Below are 19,882 nucleotides of genomic sequence, written 5' to 3' on the forward strand. Positions count from 1 at the left end.
TCAACAGGGTCACATATATGTGGCCACTCGCGTTAAGGCCCACTGGTCGTGCAGCCGCATATCTGCATACAGCCGGCGCCAACTGGTTAATATATTTTTTTTTTTTTTTTTTAAATAGACAGTTTGAATTACAGACAGACAGATGAACAGACAAATGACAACCCTTACCTAAAGATAGCAAGCTCACAGACTATCAGGGAGACCCAGTGAGGGAAAATATAGAGTACAGTTTTGAATTGGTACTGTGACAAAAAACGGTTATCCTAGTGCTGTTTTAAACCAGAGCCAGGGTATCAAGTAGTTAGGGAGAAAACAAAGCAAAAAAAACAAAAACACAAACAGGTTTTCTTCTATTTTCACCTTGTGATCCAGTCAGTAAGTCTGTTGTTTTTCAAAAGAACACTCTTTCCAGTAGAATGCATCAGTTACAGAGATGGGGTGAACCATGAAACACTAGCAGGAGTGCTTACAATGATCAGATTTTATTTACTGTATGTAAAACCTTTATTCCAAAAGGAAAAAAAACTATTTGCTTTAACTGCTTATAAAGTATTAGCTGGAGTTTGGCTTTGAATTTGTTAGTGTATTTAAATCTGCTAGTACATTCAACACCCCCCCCCCCCCCCCCCCAAGACTGACCATGCTCCCGCCTATAGGTGACCCATGTGCTCCTTCATCCAGAGTGGGGGCACTCTAATAAAGGAGGTGTGTTACTGGTCAGATCAACAGGTGAAAACAGAGAGAAAAAAAAAGAAAAGAAACAATGCAGCTACCACATCTAATGATTGGTAAGCTGCAATATATTAAATTAATTTTTTTACCAAATACCCTTTGAATGTATTTCAATATTTTCTAGCAATTATTACATAACAGCTAATCACAGAAACTAAATAATTTAACATTAATACTCAATACTATTGTATAAATGTAAAATACTCACTTATCAACCCAAAGGACAGACACCAGTTTCACTCCACTTTTTACTGCTTTGTCCCATGTACTCTGACTGCCATCTTTAAAAACAACATGAGTAACTTGTTTGTTTAGTCGCTTTGTCACCTGTAAAGAAACAACTAATCAGTAATCATTTTCAAAGATAGGCCAACATATGTATGCTGCTCAAAAAAATTAAAGGAACACTTTTTACCAGAGTATAGTATCAAGACAGTTAAACTCCTAGGATATTGATCTGGCCAGTAAAGTAGCAGAGGGGGTTGTTAATCAGTTTAAGCTGCTTTGATGTTAATGAAATTAACAGCAGGGGCACTAGATGTGCAACAATAAGACCACCCCCAAAACCGGAAAGGTTTTACAGGTGGAGGCCACTGACATCTTTTTTCCCTACTAATCTTTTGACTGTTTTTCACTAGTTTTGCATTTGGCTAGGGTCAGTGTCACTACTGGTGGCATTAGGTGATACCTGGACCCTACAGAGGTTGCACAGGCAGTCCAACTCCTCCAAGATGACACATCACCCTGTGCTTTTCACAGATGAGAGCAGGTTCACCCTGAGCACATGTGACAGACGTGAAAGGGTCTGGAGAAGCCATGGAGAACATTATGCTGCCTGTAACATCATTCAGCATGACCGTTTTGGTGGTGGGTCAGTGATGGTGTGGGAAGGCATATCCATGGAGGGACGCACAGACCTCTACAGGCTACACAATGGCATCTTGAGTGTCATTAGGTACCGGGATGAAATCCTTGGACCCATTGTCAGACCCTACATTGCTGAAGTGGGGCCTTGGTTTCTTAGTGTACGACAATGCCCGGCCTCATGTGGCGAATGTATGAAGGCAGTTCCTGGAGGATGAAGGAATTGCTACCATTGAATGGCCCCCTTGCTCGTCTGACCTAAATCCAATAGAACACCTCTGGTATATGTTTCAGTCCATCCGACACCACCAGGTTGCACTTCAGACTGTCCAGGAGCTCAGTGATGCCCTGGTCCAGATCTGGGAGGCAATACCCAAGGACACCATCCGTCGTCTCATTAGCAGCATGCCCAAACATTGTCAGGCATGCATACAAGCACACAGGGGCCATACAAACTACTGAGTACCATTTTGAGTTGCTGCTATGAAATTTAAAAAAAATGTACTAGAGTGATGTATCATTTTTTCACTTTGATTGTTGGGGTGTCTTTGAATTCATTCCTCTATAGGTTGATCATTTTCATTTCCACCAAACAATGGGGCATCCTTATGCTGCTAACACATTACTGAGTCCATATCAGTATAGAAATCCAGTATTGTGTTTTTCCCCATTGAGATTTGATGTATTTTCAAAGTGTTCCTTTAATTTATTTGAGCAGTGTATTTGGTTTTAGTAATAAATGTGTATGTTTGCTTACCTTTGCGCCCAAGTTAAGGAGCTGCTCGCTAAAAGATTGGGAATAATTCTCTGTTCTGCTGGATGACCACACTTCCACGTAAGCTATGACACCTGAAAAAAAAAAAAAAAAATATGTATGGTAGGCATTTTATCAACATCTTCAGTGAGCTGCTTCTTTTTGCTTTGACCAAGTTTCCTGTAATATACAGTGGTGAGTTATGCTGTATGTACTTACCTTTCGCTATTGTTAGGGTTCCACAAGACCTAATAATTTTCAGGGGTCCTCTGAATTAAAAGGCTAGTATAAACCCTCACCACTCTCTGGTTCGGTAATCTTTCACACCAGTACTTTACACATGAAATGACTTGCAACCAAGCTACACTGGACCAGTTATCCATTGTCAGCCAGCAAACCCACATCTGAAAGTCTAAACAGAGCAAATTAGATTCATACTGCCCAGTCTGAACAGAAGGGGGCTGAACTTGTATACCTAAAGGTGGATGGGTGCCAGATAATCGTGAAAACAGATTCCTGCAACACAAGAATTGGCATTTCAGCAAACATTGCCCTGCATAAGCAATAAAAAGGCTCTTGAAACACAAGGGCCAACATAGACTTTAGGCCCTACTACCCACTCTACTAGGGATGCACCGAAATTTCGGCCACCAAAACATATCGGCTGAAAATAGCCCTATCGGCATTTTGCCAATAGGAAAAATTTAGCCGATACAGGAGTGCCGACGTGAGGGGGATGGGGGGGGGGGGGGGGGGGAGAAAGGCAGGAGCGGAGCAGTGTATACAGTAGAAAAAAAATACAAAAAAAAATTGGAGCCTCCCCACCCCCATATACGAAGACTTTTGCAGTTTTCGGCCACATGCATTCTGAATTTTCAGTATCGCTTTTGGCACCAGAATTTTCATTTCGGTGCGCCACTACACTCTACTATATTAAAGTACAAGGAAATGCTACAAAATACCCCATTAATTAAAATGTTGCCTCCCCATTACTCTGATCCCTGCATAGTTTCTAATAAATCCTTCATAATAATCTATCCATCCATCATAATAATCCAGCTACTGCAAGGACTAGTTGCTTGTTAAGTCTAGGGGATTGCAGAGGAGGCTGTATTACTATACATCCTGCTCCAGCAGGCTCCCTGTGCTGCTCACCTTTTATGAAAAGCTACAAGTCCCAAAGCCTTTGCAGCTGTTTGCTTGTAGTTCTCAAAGAATGGTAATTCATTCTCTCTTCCGGTCTATGTATACCTGCCTGCTCATACAAGGTACAAGCACATAAATGTATACACGACTGCAAAAGTTAATAGCCCTACATTGCAAGTGATGTCACTGAGGGATGGCTTCCAGATTGGAGCGGTTCTGGAAATGTTATAGATAGATCACACCTATCCTCATATTGATTAGTAGTTCTAAATTAATGACTACAGCAGTAGGGAACAGACAAAAAAAAAAAAAAGCACTCAGCATCTAAATAACTGTTCTGTTTATTGGGCACAATTGAAGTTTATTTTATACATAGGATTATGTGGGTATCACATTAATATTACAATTGTACTTTTATGGTAAGAAAGGGCGTAACATAGGCAATGTAACTTCCAACCAGGACTCAAAAGAATGCAAACATAATCAAAACATTAGTGCCCTGTGTAATACATAAGCAAAGCATACAAAATAGAAAACAGTTGTATACAGAATGCACAATTTCTTCTAGAGGTTTGGGCAAAAGAGAACAGCTCTGGAGTAGTGATGAGCTTGGGCGTGTTCAGACTAGGTTATAAACCCACATTGCATGAGGCCAAGTTCACATCTGTGCAGCCGCACCACCTGCACAAAGGAATGCGGACCCGTGAGCATGTGCAATTAGTTCTAATGGCACGCCACCCGCACTGGAAACCGCAACCGTACTGGGAACCGAGGTTCCCGTGCGGGCTGTGTTTTCAGAAGTGCAAGGACTTCTTCCCTGCATGTCACCGGGCACGGGAGTCCATTCAAATGAATGGTCTCTCGTGCCCGCGCAAAATGTGGCCCGCACAGCCGCATATATGTGAACCAGAGTTTAAGCCCGCTAGGAAGTTGTCATCTGTACCGGCCAATTATCTGCAGCCGGGGGATACCTTGCTCCAAACACAGTCATAGCCAAAAATACTGGCACCCCTGCATTTCTGTCAGATAATGTAGCACTTCACCCAGAAAATTGTTGCATTTACATTCGCATTTAGGCATTCTCATGTTTATTTGTTTGTATTGGTATGACACAAAAAAGCAAAGCAAAAAAAGCAAATCTGGCACATTCCATGCAAAAAGCCAAAAATGGACTTGACAAAATTATTGGTACCCTCAATTTAATATTTGGCAGCATACCCCTTGAAAAAAATAACTGAAATTAACTGCTTCCTGCAACCATCAATGAGTTTCTCACACAAACCCAACATGCCTAAACCTTAAATTTGTGTGTGCCTATGAAATGGCGACAAACTTCAGTACCCTATATTTTCTATAGGCGACGCTTCAAAAGTCTCTATAGGTCATCCGAGGTGGTTTGTGCTAGAATTATTGTTCTCACTCCGGCATGCGTGGGAGATCTGTAACAAGTGTATTGCAATTTGTGTTTTCGCGTGTAGGCACACTGACGTGTGCATTTAGGTTCATATGTGTGTATATGTGGGGGTGCCTAATTTTTTGGAGGGGATGTTATGTGCTTGGGTGTTTTTTTTTTTTCAATAAAAAACCAGGAGCTGTGGAAGCAATCGGGGGATACGGACCTAGCAGCGAATGGGTTAAAGCGTATCCATGGTCAAAATTATTTATTCATTTCCATATTGTGTGGCAAATATTTCCAGCCCTCTGGAATTCTTCTGAATGATCTTGCAGTTTGTAAACGTACTTTATTAAGATCTCCACACATTTACTTCCTTGAATTCTGTGATACAACTTCACTATACCCTGTAAGCTCTGTCATATCACACATTTCACACAGCCTGCCTTCTGAACTAAAAAGGTTCTGTGGGGAGCGGAGTCAGTAAAGGAATCACTGCTTACACAACAGTGGAGGAGAAGGTGCAAGCATGCAGGGATTCTAGGTAGAGTGATTAAAGGATAAGTTCACCTTTTGTAACATAGTACACCCGTATTCGGGGCGTGACATGTAACATGTTACAGCAGCCCCCGCACCCACCACCTTCCCCTGATCCTCTCCCCATATCAGCTGTAACAATTTTAAAAAAGAGGCCTGGTGAAGATTTCTGTGAATGAATGAACAAGTACAGACAGCCTTTGTGGCTGATGACTTGTAGTTCTTAGGTAGAACATTGAGTCTCCCTGTCATTGTATACCTGCCTGCCCTTACGAGGTACAGACACACTGACAGTCTGCAGGAGCCTTAGATTGCACCCATGATCTGCTGATTGCAGGTGCAATGCTTTACAGTCTCCTAGTAAAAAAAAAAAAATAATAAATGCACATTATTTACCTGCAAAAAGATGTGTATTTATTTATTTTACAAAGGTGCACTTATCCCTTAAAGTGGAACTAAAGTCCTACTGTGAAAAACTGCAAGCAGACAGACTTGAAATGTCTCTTCTGCATTAAAAAACACCTACCTGCTTGCTTACTGTCTTTTACGGTGTGTAAACTGAGCTGCACATGTGCAGGATTGACAGCATCCTGTGCTGGCCAATGAAGATGGCCAAACATGAGCACTCAGTAGAAGATGCTGGTGAGAGACGAGGATAGCTGGAAAAAAAGGTGAGTTTAGCTCCACTAACTCCCGGAGTTCAGCTTTAAAGTGGCCTGAATATTTTGGTACATTAATACATTCTTTGCATCAAGTTAGAAAATGTTTAAGTATCAGTATCGCACCCCCCTACCCTCCTTTACCTGAGCCATCACTCAGCCCAGCATTGTGACTGTCTGTAGTGGCTTTCTCCCCACTCTCACAGGCTTTGCTGAGGCAGTGGGAGCCATTGTTTCCTGCTGCTGTCAGTAAAATCTTGTGAAGGGGGTGGGGGGTTCAAGGCCAAGACACACTGTCTGTGTTTAGGAAGCAGGCAGCACAGCTCAGAATTGAGACCGCAGATGTGCCACCATAGGAAGTTGCTTTATATGGTGGCAAAACCAGGAGGCAAGCCAGGAGCACAAACAGCAACAAAAAAAAACATTTAGGGCTAGTTTACACATGCTTCAAAATGTGGCAATAGACATGCTTTTTTAAAAGCGCTTTGAATGCCAATAGAAGCCCGTCAGAAAATAAAATGGTAAGCTTACAGTCCTGTTTACATGTTGTCTTTGCTTTATGTAAATAATTATACCCCATGTCACTTTTTTGGTGCTTCAAAGCACCTCCATAGAAGTCTATGACAACGCTAGCTTACAGCACCTACAGCTTTTGAGAGGCTTTTATCCAGCTTTAGCTTTGCTTTGTTTTGCAGGTATGAGATATCCCAGGATGCACTGGTTAAACAACAAACGAACCAGAAAGACATCATTAGCAGTCACTTCCGCTTCATGTGTATATATTTTGGGAGTGTCTGGTGCAGATGTCACAGTTTGTGCAGTGTGGAACAGCAAGAAGGCGAGCGGTGTTCAGACTGGAGCAGGGGAACAGGTGGCACGAGGTGTGCATCATGGGAACTCTATAGCAGAAAGTGAACCAGAACTGGAGATAGAGGCCTAAGTGGCAGAGGATCAACAGAGCTGGGGAGTAGGAAAAACTAGTACTGTCACTCATGGTGCGCAGCATGGGTGCAATATAGTGGGAGGTGAGCAGGGACAGGAGAGAGAGGAGGATCAGCAAGTCAGAAGATCAGCAGAGCCGGGGGCTACGACTGAGCGGGGGGACCAGCAGAGCCGGTCAGCTACGACAGAGCAGGGGGGGACCAGCAGAACTGGGGCGTTCTACTGCTAAGCGGAGGGACCAGCAGAGCTGGGGGATTCTACTAGGCGGGGGGGACCAGCAGAGCGGGGGGGGGGGGGGGTTCTACTGGGCGGGGGGGACCAGCAGAGCGGGGGGCTTCGACTGAGCGGGGGGGGGGGACCAGCAGAGCGGGGGGGACCAGCAGAGCGGGGGGCTACCACTGAGCGGGGGGGGGGGGGGACCAGCAGAGCTGGGGGCTACCACTGAGCAGGGGGGTTTTACTGAGCGGGGGACCAACAGAGCTAGGGGGTTCTACTGAGCGGGGGATTATTACTGAGCAGGGGATGAATTTACAAAGATACACACAAGTTGCATGTATATCATTAAGGTGCAGCTTTCATGTGACTTTGGAGGATTTATATTTAAGTCTATGGCCCTGAAATCACATGAAAGTCGGACCAAAGTAGTTGCAGGAACTACATTGAAGTCACACATATGAATGGTACTCATTGGGAAACGTGGTGCGACTTGTCATGCAACTTTGGACCCCAAAGTGTGAATGGAGCCTCAAACTTCAAAAAAGCATCACCTTCATAAAGAAAAGCATGTTAAAGCAGTGGGCACTTTAATGTGTGTGCAAGTCAAAGCAGGTGTATATGAGCCCATAATCACATAGAAATGAATATGTTGTGGTTGCAATACTTACATTACAGCACAGAAAAATCTTATAATTTTCATGAATGGGAAATCTAAATATGTACTTGTTCTGTAAGGGAGGGGATGTGACTGGGACCAGAGCATTGATATGAATGTGTGCTCGGTGACTTTTACCAGAGCAGTGCTCAGTGACTGGGACCCTGACTGACATGAGAGGAATGTCCTGGCGTACTGATATCACTGTGACTCTACACACTCCTTACCATCCCGTCTGTCATTACCTGTAAGGACGCTGCCCGCCCCGCAGGCTGGTGACAAGGTCTCTGCCACCTCCATGAACTCTGCAGCTTCCAGCACTGCTCACCCGCCACAGCTTCAAACCTGACTTCCGCTTTAGGGACGTCATCAGCAGAGCGCCAGCAGAAACACGTGGGCACAGTGTACATAGTGTGGAGGAATGCAGGAATGCACCCGGGGTTGGGGCGGCAGATGGGGACTTCCTGTTCTACTTGCATTGGTTGGCTGTATGTAGGGGGAGAAGCGAGGCAAGCACACGTTAGGAATGTAATAGAGAACGTTTAGTTCCCTCAGTCATGACTCGTTGCATATCTCCAGCAGCCAGTTTGCAGCAACTTCTGGTTTGCATTTATGCAGACTAGCGGTGGCTGCACATCTTTGCTCAGGACCAGCCTGCTAAAGGTGCCGACTGCCGAATATACAGTGACTTGAAAAAGTATTCATACCCCTTGAAATTTTCTACATTTTGTCATGTTACAACCAAAAACGGAAATGTATTTTATTGGGATTTTATGTGATAAACCAACACAAAGTGGCACATAATTGTGCTGTGGCAGGAAAATGATAAATGGTTTTCAAATGTTTTTATAAATCTGTGAAAAGTGTGATGTGCATTTGCATTCAGCCCCCCAAGTCAGTACTTTGTAGAAGCACCTTTCATTGCAATTAGAGCTGCACATCTTTTTGGGTATGTCTACCAGCTTTGCACATCTAGAGAGGGACATTTTTTGCCCATTCTTTGCAAAATAGCTCAAGCTCTGTCAGATTGGATGGAGAGTGTCTGTGAGCAGCAATTTTCAAGTCTGGCCACAGATTCTCAATTGGATTTAGGTCTGGACTTTGACTGGGCCATTCTAACATGAATGAATATGCTTTGATCTAAACCAGTGGTTCTCAACCTTTCTAACGCCGCGACCCCTTAATACAGTTCCTTATGTTGTGGTGACCCCCAACCATAAAATTATTTTCGTTGCTACTTCAGAACTGTAATTTTGCAGTGGGAGGAATAGTGCCCCATCATTGGTATCAGTGGGAGGAATAGTGTCCCATCAATGGTATCAGTGGGAGGAATAGTGTCCCATCATTGGTGTCAGTGGGAGGAATAGTGCCCCATCATTGGTGTCAGTGGGAGGAATAGTGCCCCATCATTGGTGTCAGTGGGAGGAATAGTGCCCCATCATTGGTGTCAGTGGGAGGAATAGTGCCCCATCATTGGTGTCAGTGGGAGGAATAGTGCCCCATCATTGGTGTCAGTGGGAGGAATAGTGCCCCATCATTGGTATCAGTGGGAGGAATAGTGCCCCATCATTGGTGTCAGTGGGAGGAATAGTGCCCCATCATTGGTATCAGTGGGAGGAATAGTGCCCCATCATTGGTGTCAGTGGGAGGAATAGTGCCCCATCATTGGTGTCAATGGGAGGAATAGTGCCCCATCATTGGTATCAGTGGGAGGAATAGTGCCCCATCATTGGTATCAGTGGGAGGAATAGTGCCCCATCATTGGTGTCAATGGGAGGAATAGTGCCCCATCGTTGGTGTCAGTGGGGGGAGGAATAGTGCCCCATCGTTGGTGTCAGTGGGGGCAGGAATAGTGCCCCATCGTTGGTGTCAGTGGGGGGAGGAATAGTGCCCCATCGTTGGTGTCAGTGGGGGGAGGAATAGTGCCCCATCGTTGGTGTCAGTGGGGGGAGGAATAGTGCCCCATCGTTGGTGTCAGTGGGGGGAGGAATAGTGCCCCATCGTTGGTGTCAGTGGGGGGAGGAATAGTGCCCCATCGTTGGTGTCAGTGGGGGGAGGAATAGTGCCCCATCGTTGGTGTCAGTGGGGGGAGGAATAGTGCCCCATCGTTGGTGTCAGTGGGGGGAGGAATAGTGCCCCATCGTTGGTGTCAGTGGGGGGAGGAATAGTGCCTATCATTGGTGTCAGTGGGGGGAGGAATAGTGCCTATCATTGGTGTCAGTGGGGGGAGGAATAGTGCCTATCATTGGTGCCAGTGGGAGGAATAGTGCCCCATCGTTGGTGTCAGTGGGGGGAGGAATAGTGCCCCATCGTTGGTGTCAGTGGGGGGCGGAATAGTGCCCCATCGTTGGTGTCAGTGGGGGGAGGAATAGTGCCCCATCGTTGGTGTCAGTGGGGGGAGGAATAGTGCCCCATCATTGGTGTCAGTGGGAGGAATAGTGCCCCATCGTTGGTGTCAGTGGGAGGAATAGTGCCCCATCGTTGGTGTCAGTGGGAGGAATAGTGCCCCATCGTTGGTGTCAGTGGGAGGAATAGTGCCCCATCGTTGGTGTCAGTGGGAGGAATAGTGCCCCATCGTTGGTGTCAGTGGGAGGAATAGTGCCCCATCGTTGGTGTCAGTGGGAGGAATAGTGCCCCATCGTTGGTGTCAGTGGGGGGAGGAATAGTGCCTATCATTGGTGTCAGTGGGGGGAGGAATAGTGCCCCATCGTTGGTGTCAGTGGGGGGAGGAATAGTGCCCCATCGTTGGTATTAGTGACACAAATGATGGGGCACTATTCCTCCCACTGACACCAATGATACTTACCTGGCTGACCCCTGCTCCAGCCTGGGCTCGCTCTCTCCCTCTCCCATCTACAGCCTGCAGAAGCAAAATTTGCACTTACCTGTCAGCTGTCTTCCTTCTCTGGCCTCTCTCCTCTTCACTCGGTCCTGCAGCTCCCTCGATCTTCTTCGATCTGCGCGCTCTGCCGCTCGGCTCCTCCTCTCCAAGCTCCACCTCCTCGCCGGTGATTGGCCGCCTGTGTGCCTCTCCTGAGCTACAGTTCCGGTGGCCAATCAGCGGCGAGGAGGCGGAGCTGCTGAGTGATCCCGGAGGTGTGGCCAGGTTACAGGGGCAGCATATCATCCCGCCCACAGATCGCGAGACAGAGCAGCGGTGTCTCGGTTCCTAAGACCATCGGAAATATGTGTTTTCCGATGGTCTTAGGCGACCCCTGGGAAATGGTCGTTCGACCCCCAAAGGGGTCGCGACCCCCAGGTTGAGAACCGCTGATCTAAACCATTCCATTGTAGTTCTGGCTGTATGTTTAGGGTCATTGTCCTGCTGGAAGGTGAACCTCCACCCCAGTCTCAAGTCTTTTGCAGACTCTAACAGGTTTTCTTCTAAGATTGCCCTGTATTTGGCTCCATCCATCTTCCCATCAACTCTGACCAGCTTCCCTGTCCCTGCTGAGAAAACACATCCCCACAAAATGATGCTGCCACCACCATGTGCAGTGTTAGTTTTCTGCCACACATGGCGGTTTGCTTTTAGGCCAAAAAGTTCAATTTTGGTCTCATCTGACCAGAGCACCTTCTTCCACATGTTTGCTGTGTCCCCCACATGGCTTCTCTCAAACTGCAAGCGGGACTTCTTAAGGCTTTCTTTCAACAATGGCTTTCCTCTTGCCACTCTTCCATAAAGGTCAGATTTGTGGAGTGTACGACTAATAGTTGTCCTGTGGACAGATTCTCCCAGCTGAGCTGTGGATCTCTGCAGCTCCTCCAGAGTTACCATGGGTCTCTTGGCTGCCTCTCCGATTAATTTTTTCCTTGCCCGGCCTGTCAGTTTAGGTGGGGGGCCATGTCTTGGTAGGTTTGCAGTTGTGGCATACTCTTTCCATTTTCGGATGATGGATTGAACAGTGCTCTGTGAGATGTTCAAAGCTTGGGATATTTTTTTAACCTAACCCTGCTTTAAACTTCTCCACAACTTTACCCCTGACCTGTCTGATGTGTTCCTTGGCTTTCACGATGCGGTTTATTCACTAATGTTCTCTAACAAACCTCTGAGGGCTTCACAGAACAGCTGTACTTCTACTGAGATTGAATTACACAAGGGTGGACTCTATTTACTAATTATTATTATACAGTATCTATAAAGCGCCAATAGTTCGCTCAGCGCTGTACATTACAAAGGGGGACAGAACATGTGACAGAACAATAACAATACAATGCAAAACATGAGGGGATTGAGGGCCCTGCTCTTTTGAGCTTACAATCTAGGTGACTTCTAAAGGCAATTGGTTCCACTAGATTTTAGTTAGGGGTATCAGAGTAACGGGGGCTGAATACAAATGTAAGCCACACTTTTCAGATATTTATTTGTAAAACGTTTTGAAAACAATTTATCATTTTATTTCCACTTCACAATTATTGCCACTTTGTGTTGGTCTATCACAAAATTCCAATAAAATACATTTCCGTTTTTGGTTGTAACATGACAAAATGTGGACAATTTCAAGGGGTATGAATACTTTTTCAAGGCACTTTGCATGCACAAAGTGTGTTACTATGGCAACTTGTGTTCACTGTTGTGTGACAGGGTAACTACACAGGAGACCAGTAGCGAGACAGTGTTGTTACCTCATAGCAGGATGTTCTTAAAGGAGAAGTATGGCTAAATCTCTTTAGTTTAATACTTCTATGGATCACAGGAGTGCACTTCATTCTGCGACCCATTCTGCTGCCATCACTGAACTGATCCACACTTTGGAAAGATCCCTACTTTAACCACTTGCCTATTGGGCACTTTTCCCCTCTTCCTGCCCATGCCAATTTTCAGCTTTCAGCGCTGTCGCGCTTTGAATGACAATTGCACAGTCATGCAACACTATACCCATATGAAATTTTTATAATTTTTTTTCACACAAATAGAGCTTTCTTTTGGTGGTATTTATTCACCACTGGGTTTTTTTTATTTTTTGCACTATAAACAAAAAAAGACCAATAATTTGGGGAAAAAAAGTTTCTTTGTTTCTATTATAAAATTTTGTAAACGGATAATATTTCTTCTTCACTGATGTGCACTAATGAGGCTGCACTGATGAGCACTGATCGGCTGCACTGGCTGAAGGCACTGATAGGTGGCACTGATGGGAACAGATTGGCAGCACTGCTGGGCACTTTTGGGGCTGCACTGATCATCAGAGCAGTGATAATCAGTGCCCTGATTATGGGTGCAGATGTCTCCTTTGACAGTTGCCAGTTATTAGTAGTACTTTTCTCATGCTGTGACAGCATATTTACATGGTGATCAGCTGTGATTGTACACAGCTGATCACATGGTAAATGGCCACTGTGATTGGCCTTTTACCATGTCATGTGATCAGCTGTGTCCAAAGGGCGCAGCAATCACAGAGAGCACCGGGTGTGTGCCGCTGGGGACGCGTTCTGGGAGGACATCATATGGCGCCCTTCCAGAACTGGACGATCATGCTGTAGCCGTCTTTCGGCTATAGCGTGGTCAAAAAGTGGTTAAAGTCGGGATCCACCTAGATACCTGGACCAGCAGCTGGCTCAGCCTCTCAGCAAGCCACTGAGAGCCTGAGCCAGCCGCTCCCACTCCCTCCATAGTGCACAATGGAGGGGCAAACTAGCTACTTCCAGCCTGGGCCGCTTCTGACATTCCTTTCCTACATGTACATTTTTTGACTAAAAAAACTTTGTAGAACCCCCAAATATATATATTTTATAGTATATTCCCTACAAATCCTGCACTTGCCGATTCCAATTAGTGAAGAATATGATAACCATTTCAATACTTGGCACATGTACTCCCATCCCTGCCCAGGCCAATTTTCAGCTTTCAGTGCTCTCACACTCTGAATGACAATTACTCAGTCATGCAACACTGTAACCAAACTGAATTTGTTTCATTTTTTTTAAACAGAGCTTTCTTTAGGTGGCATTTAATCACCACTGGGTTTTTATTTTTTGACATATAAGCAAAAAAAATACTGAACATTTTGAAAAACATGCATTTTTCTTAATTTCTATTATAACATATTGCAAATAAGTAGTTTTTCTTCATAAATGTAGGTAAAAATAACCCAGATCAGTGTATATTATTTCAGAAATCAACTAATCCCAGGCGCCAGGTTGCTATGGCCACTAGAAATTGCTTCCTGGTTCCTGGGTTACACACTGCCTCCCATAGACTTTACTGGGAGGTTGCACCCCATAGACTTCAATAGGAAGTTGCTTCCCCATATACCTCAATGGGAAGTCACGCCCAATAGACTTCAATGGGAAAACACCTCCCATAGACTTCAATGGGAAGTTGCACCTCATAGACTTCAGTAGGAAAATGCCTCCCATAGACTTCAATGGGTTACACACTGCCTCCCATAGACTTCAATGGGAAATTGCACCCCATAGACTTCAAAAGGAAGTCATTTCCCCATAGACTTCAATAGGAAGTCGCTTCCCCATAGACTTCAATGGGAAGTCGCTTCCCCATAGACTTCAATTGGAAAACGCCTCCCATAAACTGCAATGGGAAGTCGCGCCCCATAGACTTCAATAGGAAACCGCCTCCCATAGACTTCAATGGGAAAATGCCCCCCAATAGACTTCAATGGGAAAACGCCCCCTCCCCCCCCCATAGACTTCAATGGGAAAATGCCACCTGTAGACTTCAATGGGAAAACACCCTCCCATAGACTTAAATGGGAAACCGCCTCCCGTAGACTTCAATGGGAAAACAAAAATGAAAATAAATGGTGCAGCGCTAACTACAAAAATGAATAAAAAATATGTATCCATATAATAATAAAGTGCAAATGAGTCAAAAAAACAAAAATATGCATAAAGCAATAAAGTGACTAATAAGAACCGTGATAACACAAAAGTGGACAATACTAGTGTAATGAAATAAATTGGTGTTAAGTGTCCTTGGTAATAATCAAAAAACCTTTTGAAGCAAACACTAATAAGTCCATAAAGTAGCAAGTGCTGATAAAACGTGATAAAAAACCATGCAATGTGTTAAACGTGAACACTTCGTGCAAGTGCCGGCGCACTTTAAATCCACTCCAGCTGCAGTGCCTCCTCACCTCCTTCCTGTGACCCTCGAGAAAGTCACGAGACCACATGACGTAACGCGTAGGTAACGCCGATGCGCAGCTTCCGGTACGAGTGACGCACTTCCGGTGGAGGATGCCATCTTAGTACACCCAGTACACCTATATGCATATTTTTGGTTTTTTGACTCATTAGCACTTTATTATTATACGGATACATATTTATTTTTATTCATTTTTGTATTTAGCGCTGCACCATTTATTTTCATTTTTATTTTCTGATTGGTATTATCATTGGGTGTTAGCCGCTATTGGTTAGGGTATTTCCGTATCAGCGCAGGAGGATTTTTAGTTTTTCTTTTCAATGGGAAAAAGCCTCTAATAGACTCCAATGGGATAACGCCTCCCATAGACTTCAATGGGATAACGTTGTGGTTTTGCCGTGATTGTCAAGTGGCAAATCGCAATGCGTGAAGTCCCAGGCACTGACAACCCACACTATGCTGAAAAAAAAACCTGGCTGCTAACTTTTTTAGCTGGATCCTAGATTTAAAGCAAATTTGTCAGGTCCTGTATTATTTATATTTCATATGTTTTTATTGAAAGATTTTAGTACAATACAAAACAAGGTGCAACAATATGGTTCACAGTTGAATACAGTAATACTTTTGCGTGAACTAGATTCCCCACCATTTGGCTGGGGGCGATATAAATGTGTATCGCTTTTCCCTAAGAAGTATTGTCTGTTTGGTGTGAACCATCTAGATGTGGAAATGTATAAAGTGGGTAAGGAATAGGGGGGGGGGGGTAATGGGGGCACCAGTCTAGGGCATAGGGCCTTAGTGTTATATATTTATATAAATGTTATCATTTTATAGAGCAGTTTGGGTTTTGTAGCCATTAAGACCATTGGTATTTGAACTTGTGATGGGAAGAATGGTTGAGGGCTGATCTTCTTTCCATATCACATTGGAAATTGAGGTCTATTATAAAGGACAGAGAGAGAAGGAATTTTGGAAGATTTCCACAATTTAGTAATGTTAATTTTAGCAGCTGCTAATGTGTGGATAATGATGGTGCAAGAGTCGTTAGGGAATTTGTCGATTCCTATGTGGAGAAGTGCAAGAGCTGGGTTTGGAGCCACTAGGGCTACAGCAACTGTTGAGATCAATTGGAAGACGCTGTTCCACTACGATCTGAGAGATTTGCATGTCCAAAGTATATGTAGAGTTGATCCTGTTTCTCCACAATGTCTCCAACAAGCGGATGAGTGTTGAGGGTAGTATAAAGAGAGTTTAACAGGTGTAAAATACCACTGGTGTAAAATTTTCATATATGATTCCCAGTGGGAGCTACATCTAGATGCTTTGTGGGTGATGTTGAAGGTCCTTTCCCATGTGTGGGGTTGAATTGGTTGTGAGAGAAGTTTTGCCCAGTTAGATATAGAGGTAGTTTGTAAGGTGAATTTTGACCTGGTTATAAGTGTATAGAAAGTCGAAATGCTTTTCTTTGGGTATTGCGTTTTGTTAAGAAATTGATGTGCAGTAGTAGGAATTTTCAAAAGACGTGGAACGTTTATTTTTTGTAGGGAGTGAGCTATTCTCATGTAGGTGAAGTTTTTGTTGTCAGGGAGGTAAAATTTCTCCTGGAGGGTCGAGAAGGAGTCTAGTTTGTATTTTGTATAGACGTCTTGTATAAGGGATATATCTTGATTTTCCCACTGTAGTAGTTTTAAAGAAGGGATAATGAAGTGTAGAGTGGTGATCGGGGTAGGTATTATTTTGGTATCTGCCGGGTTGGATGTTAGGAGGTCATACCAGGCTTGTAGGGAGGCTTGAATGCATGGATGTTTGGGTAGACTTTTGGAATGAGGTATTTGTGGCAAGAACAGTATGTCACGTAATGTTGGCGGGAGGTGTGTTTCCATGGTAGTCCATGTTTTTTCGTTAGTTGAGTGCCACCAAAAATAGAGTTGGTCTAGAAGTGTGGCATTATAGTACAATTTTAAGTGTGGGAGACCTGCTGCTCCTCTACAGGTTGGGCGTATTAGGAGATTTGTAGTACATCTGGGTTTTTTTGAGTTCCAGAGAAATTTGGCAAGTACTGCTTGTAATTTGGACAAGAAGGTATTGGGGACAGGGATGGGGAGTGTGCGAAATATATAAAGGATTTTAGGCAGTATGCACATTTTCAGAGTAGCTACTCTTTCCAGTTTCGATAGTGTTGACGTACGAAGGTTTTTAAGTTCTTGTGGGATGGATTCAAGTAAGAGTTTGTGATTTGAGACTTATAGTTGATCTGTCGAAGTGGTGAGTTTAATTCCTAAGTAAGGGATGCTGTGGTGTTCCCAGGAGAAAGGTAAGTGTTTGAGCAGTACTTCCTGGATCTTAGTGGGTGTATGGAGATTTAGGATAGAGGATTTGGGCTCATTGAGTTTGTAGTATGATACTTTCGAGTATTTTTGAAGATGTATACGGATCGTTTGGAGCGATTTGTATGGATTGGTAATCATTAGTATGATGTCATCCGCAAATAGGCTAATTTTTTGTTCTCTTTTCAGGTGGGTGATTCCTGTAAATGTTGGGTCATCTCTAAGTTTTGAAGCTAAGGGTTCAATGAGTAAGGTAAAGATTATGGGGGATAAGGGGCAGCCTTGTCTGGTGCCGTTGGATATGTGGAAGGTCTGTGAGAGTGTGTTGTTTGTTAGTACTCTTGCTGAAGGGTTGGAATAGAGGGCAAGGATTGCTGATAGCATCCAGTCTGTAATTCCAAATTTTTGAAGCTTGAGTTTCATAAATTGCCATTGTATTCAGTCGAATGCTTTTTCAGCGTCTAGGGATAAGAATAAGGAGGGTTGTTTGGTGGTTTCTATTTTGTGTAGGAGGAATATGAGTCTTCTAGTTGTGTCTGGTGCTTGGCGACCAGGGACAAATCCCACTTGGTCTGGGTGAATTAGTGTAGGAAGATGGATAAGCAGTCTTTGAGCTATTGTTTTGGCGTAGAGTTTTATGTCTGTGTTTAGTAGTGAGATTGGTCTGTAATTCTGAACAAGTTGGGGATCTTTGCCGGGTTTTGGAATAGTTGTGATTATGGATTGCAGCATTTCATTGGGGAATTCATCGGTAGAAGTGGCGTGGTTAAAGAGAGTGGTTAGATGTGGTGTAAGATTTGGGGCAAATGTTTTGTAGAATTCGTTTGTGAAGCCATCGTTTCCTGGATATTTATTGCGAGGTAAAGTTTTTATAGTTTTCTCTATTTCTGTGGGAGAGATTGGGATAGAGATAGAGGTGAGTTGTGACGGAGTGAGTTGGGGTAGATTAGTGGTGGTTAGGAAGTTTTGTATGGATAGTGTTGTTGGTTGGGTTGTATCCGGGTCGTCTTTGATATTGTACAGAGTTTGGTAGTAGGTTGCAAAAGCAGTAGCTATGTCTTGCAGATTCGTAAGCGATGTGAGAGTAGTTGGGTGTTGAATTGAGGAGATTTTAGATTTAAGACGTCTTTGTTTGATTATTTTTGTTAATAGTGAGTTTGCTTTGTTACCTAGGGAATAAAATTGTGATTTCGTTTTTTGGAGGTTGAGGTCATATTTGTAGAGTAGGAGGGTTCGGAGTTTGTTTCTGTCTGAGGTAAGAGATGCAGATGTGGAGGTGTTTGGGTTTTTTTTGTTAATTTCTTCGTTTAGTTTTATGGAGGTTAGAAGTTGGTCAATTTGTTGGGATCTCAGTTTAGTGATCCAGGAATTTAGTTGTATGAGAATACCTCTCATGTATGCTTTGTAAGCGGGCCATAATGTGTTTATAGAGATATCAGGTGTAGCATTTAATTCAAATAATAGGTTGTGGGCTTCTAACAGGTATTTTTGGTTATCTGAGTTCTTTAATATTGTAGAATTCAGTCTCCAGATAGGAGGAATTGCAGAATGTTGAGAGTCGTCTAAGATTATGTTGATTGGAGCGTGGTCTGACCAGGTTAGGTGCCAATTTTGGATGACATTACGTGTTGTAGAATCCATTTGTCCATAATAAAAAAGTCGATTCTGGAGTAGGATAAGTGAGAAGGGGAGTAGTAGGTGTAGTCTCTTTCAGTGCTGTGTTGGCATCTCCAAATGTCGTAAAGTTTGTGATCATGTAGAAAACGGTTGAAATTCTGTTTGGGGGATCTTTTGTTGGAAGACGAGTCTAGAAGTGGGTTGCCGATGACGTTGAAGTCTCCGCCAATGAGAAGCCTGCCTTGTTGTTGAGAAGAAATGATGGTGTGGAGTTTATGGTAGAATTGTATCTGGTTGCTGTTGGGACCGTAGGCATTTACTAGAGTATAGGGGATATCGTTGAGTTTGCAGATTAAAATATGATAGCGACCTTGAGGGTCAACTATTTCTGAGATGTGGTTGAACTTTGTAGAGTCCTTTATAGCTGTAAGAACACAATTTCTCCCTAGAATTAGTGGCCATATAAACCTGGGAGAATTGATGCAGTTGTAGTTTGGGGGTCTTGTTTGTTGCGAAATGTGTTTCCTGTAGGAAGAGTATGTCCGCATGAAGTGTCCGAGTTTCCTTTTTAGAGCATCGATCTTTTGAAGGGGGAGTTTAAGCCACGAACATTTAGAGATGTTATGTTAATCATAATGTAGATTCGTGGTTTGGTTAGTGGAGTAGTTGGATTGTTGTTTGAGATGTTGAACAAGGTTGAATGGATATGGTCGTGAAATGGAGAATTCTGTAGTCTTGGCAGCGCGGAAATGGCTCGATCAAAGAGTCAGAGGATGTATTCCATGTTTATTTGGAGGATTCAGGTGAACTGGTGGTACATTTGGTCGACTGGTGGAGCAGGAGGAGGAGGAGGTGAAAGGAGATAAAAAAAACTTGTGTAAAATGCAAGTGACATGAGTAGCTTGGTGTGCTACTTCAAAACTGGGAGGTTT

The 19,882-nt window shown here is 43.9% G+C and overlaps 1 protein-coding gene across 1 annotated transcript in view; it reads right to left on the reverse strand.

The window, feature by feature from the left end:
* MCPH1 (microcephalin 1) overlaps positions 1–3,216 on the reverse strand; it is a 417,602-nt gene extending 414,386 nt beyond the window's left edge. Inside the window, exons 1-3 of the mRNA XM_089679549.1 lie at positions 3,186–3,216; positions 2,354–2,445; positions 941–1,059 (exon numbers count right to left, since the gene is read on the reverse strand). Of these exons, the coding sequence (XP_089535675.1) occupies positions 941–1,059; positions 2,354–2,445; positions 3,186–3,216 (242 nt within the window). The remainder of the gene's footprint in view (positions 1–940; positions 1,060–2,353; positions 2,446–3,185) is intronic.
* Between the last annotated feature and the right edge of the window lie 16,666 nt (positions 3,217–19,882).

This window comes from Staurois parvus, unplaced genomic scaffold, assembly GCF_062004578.1.
Source record: "Staurois parvus isolate SC_StPar_1 unplaced genomic scaffold, SC_StPar_1.0 ptg000226l, whole genome shotgun sequence".
NCBI classification, from domain to species: Eukaryota; Metazoa; Chordata; class Amphibia; order Anura; family Ranidae; genus Staurois; species Staurois parvus.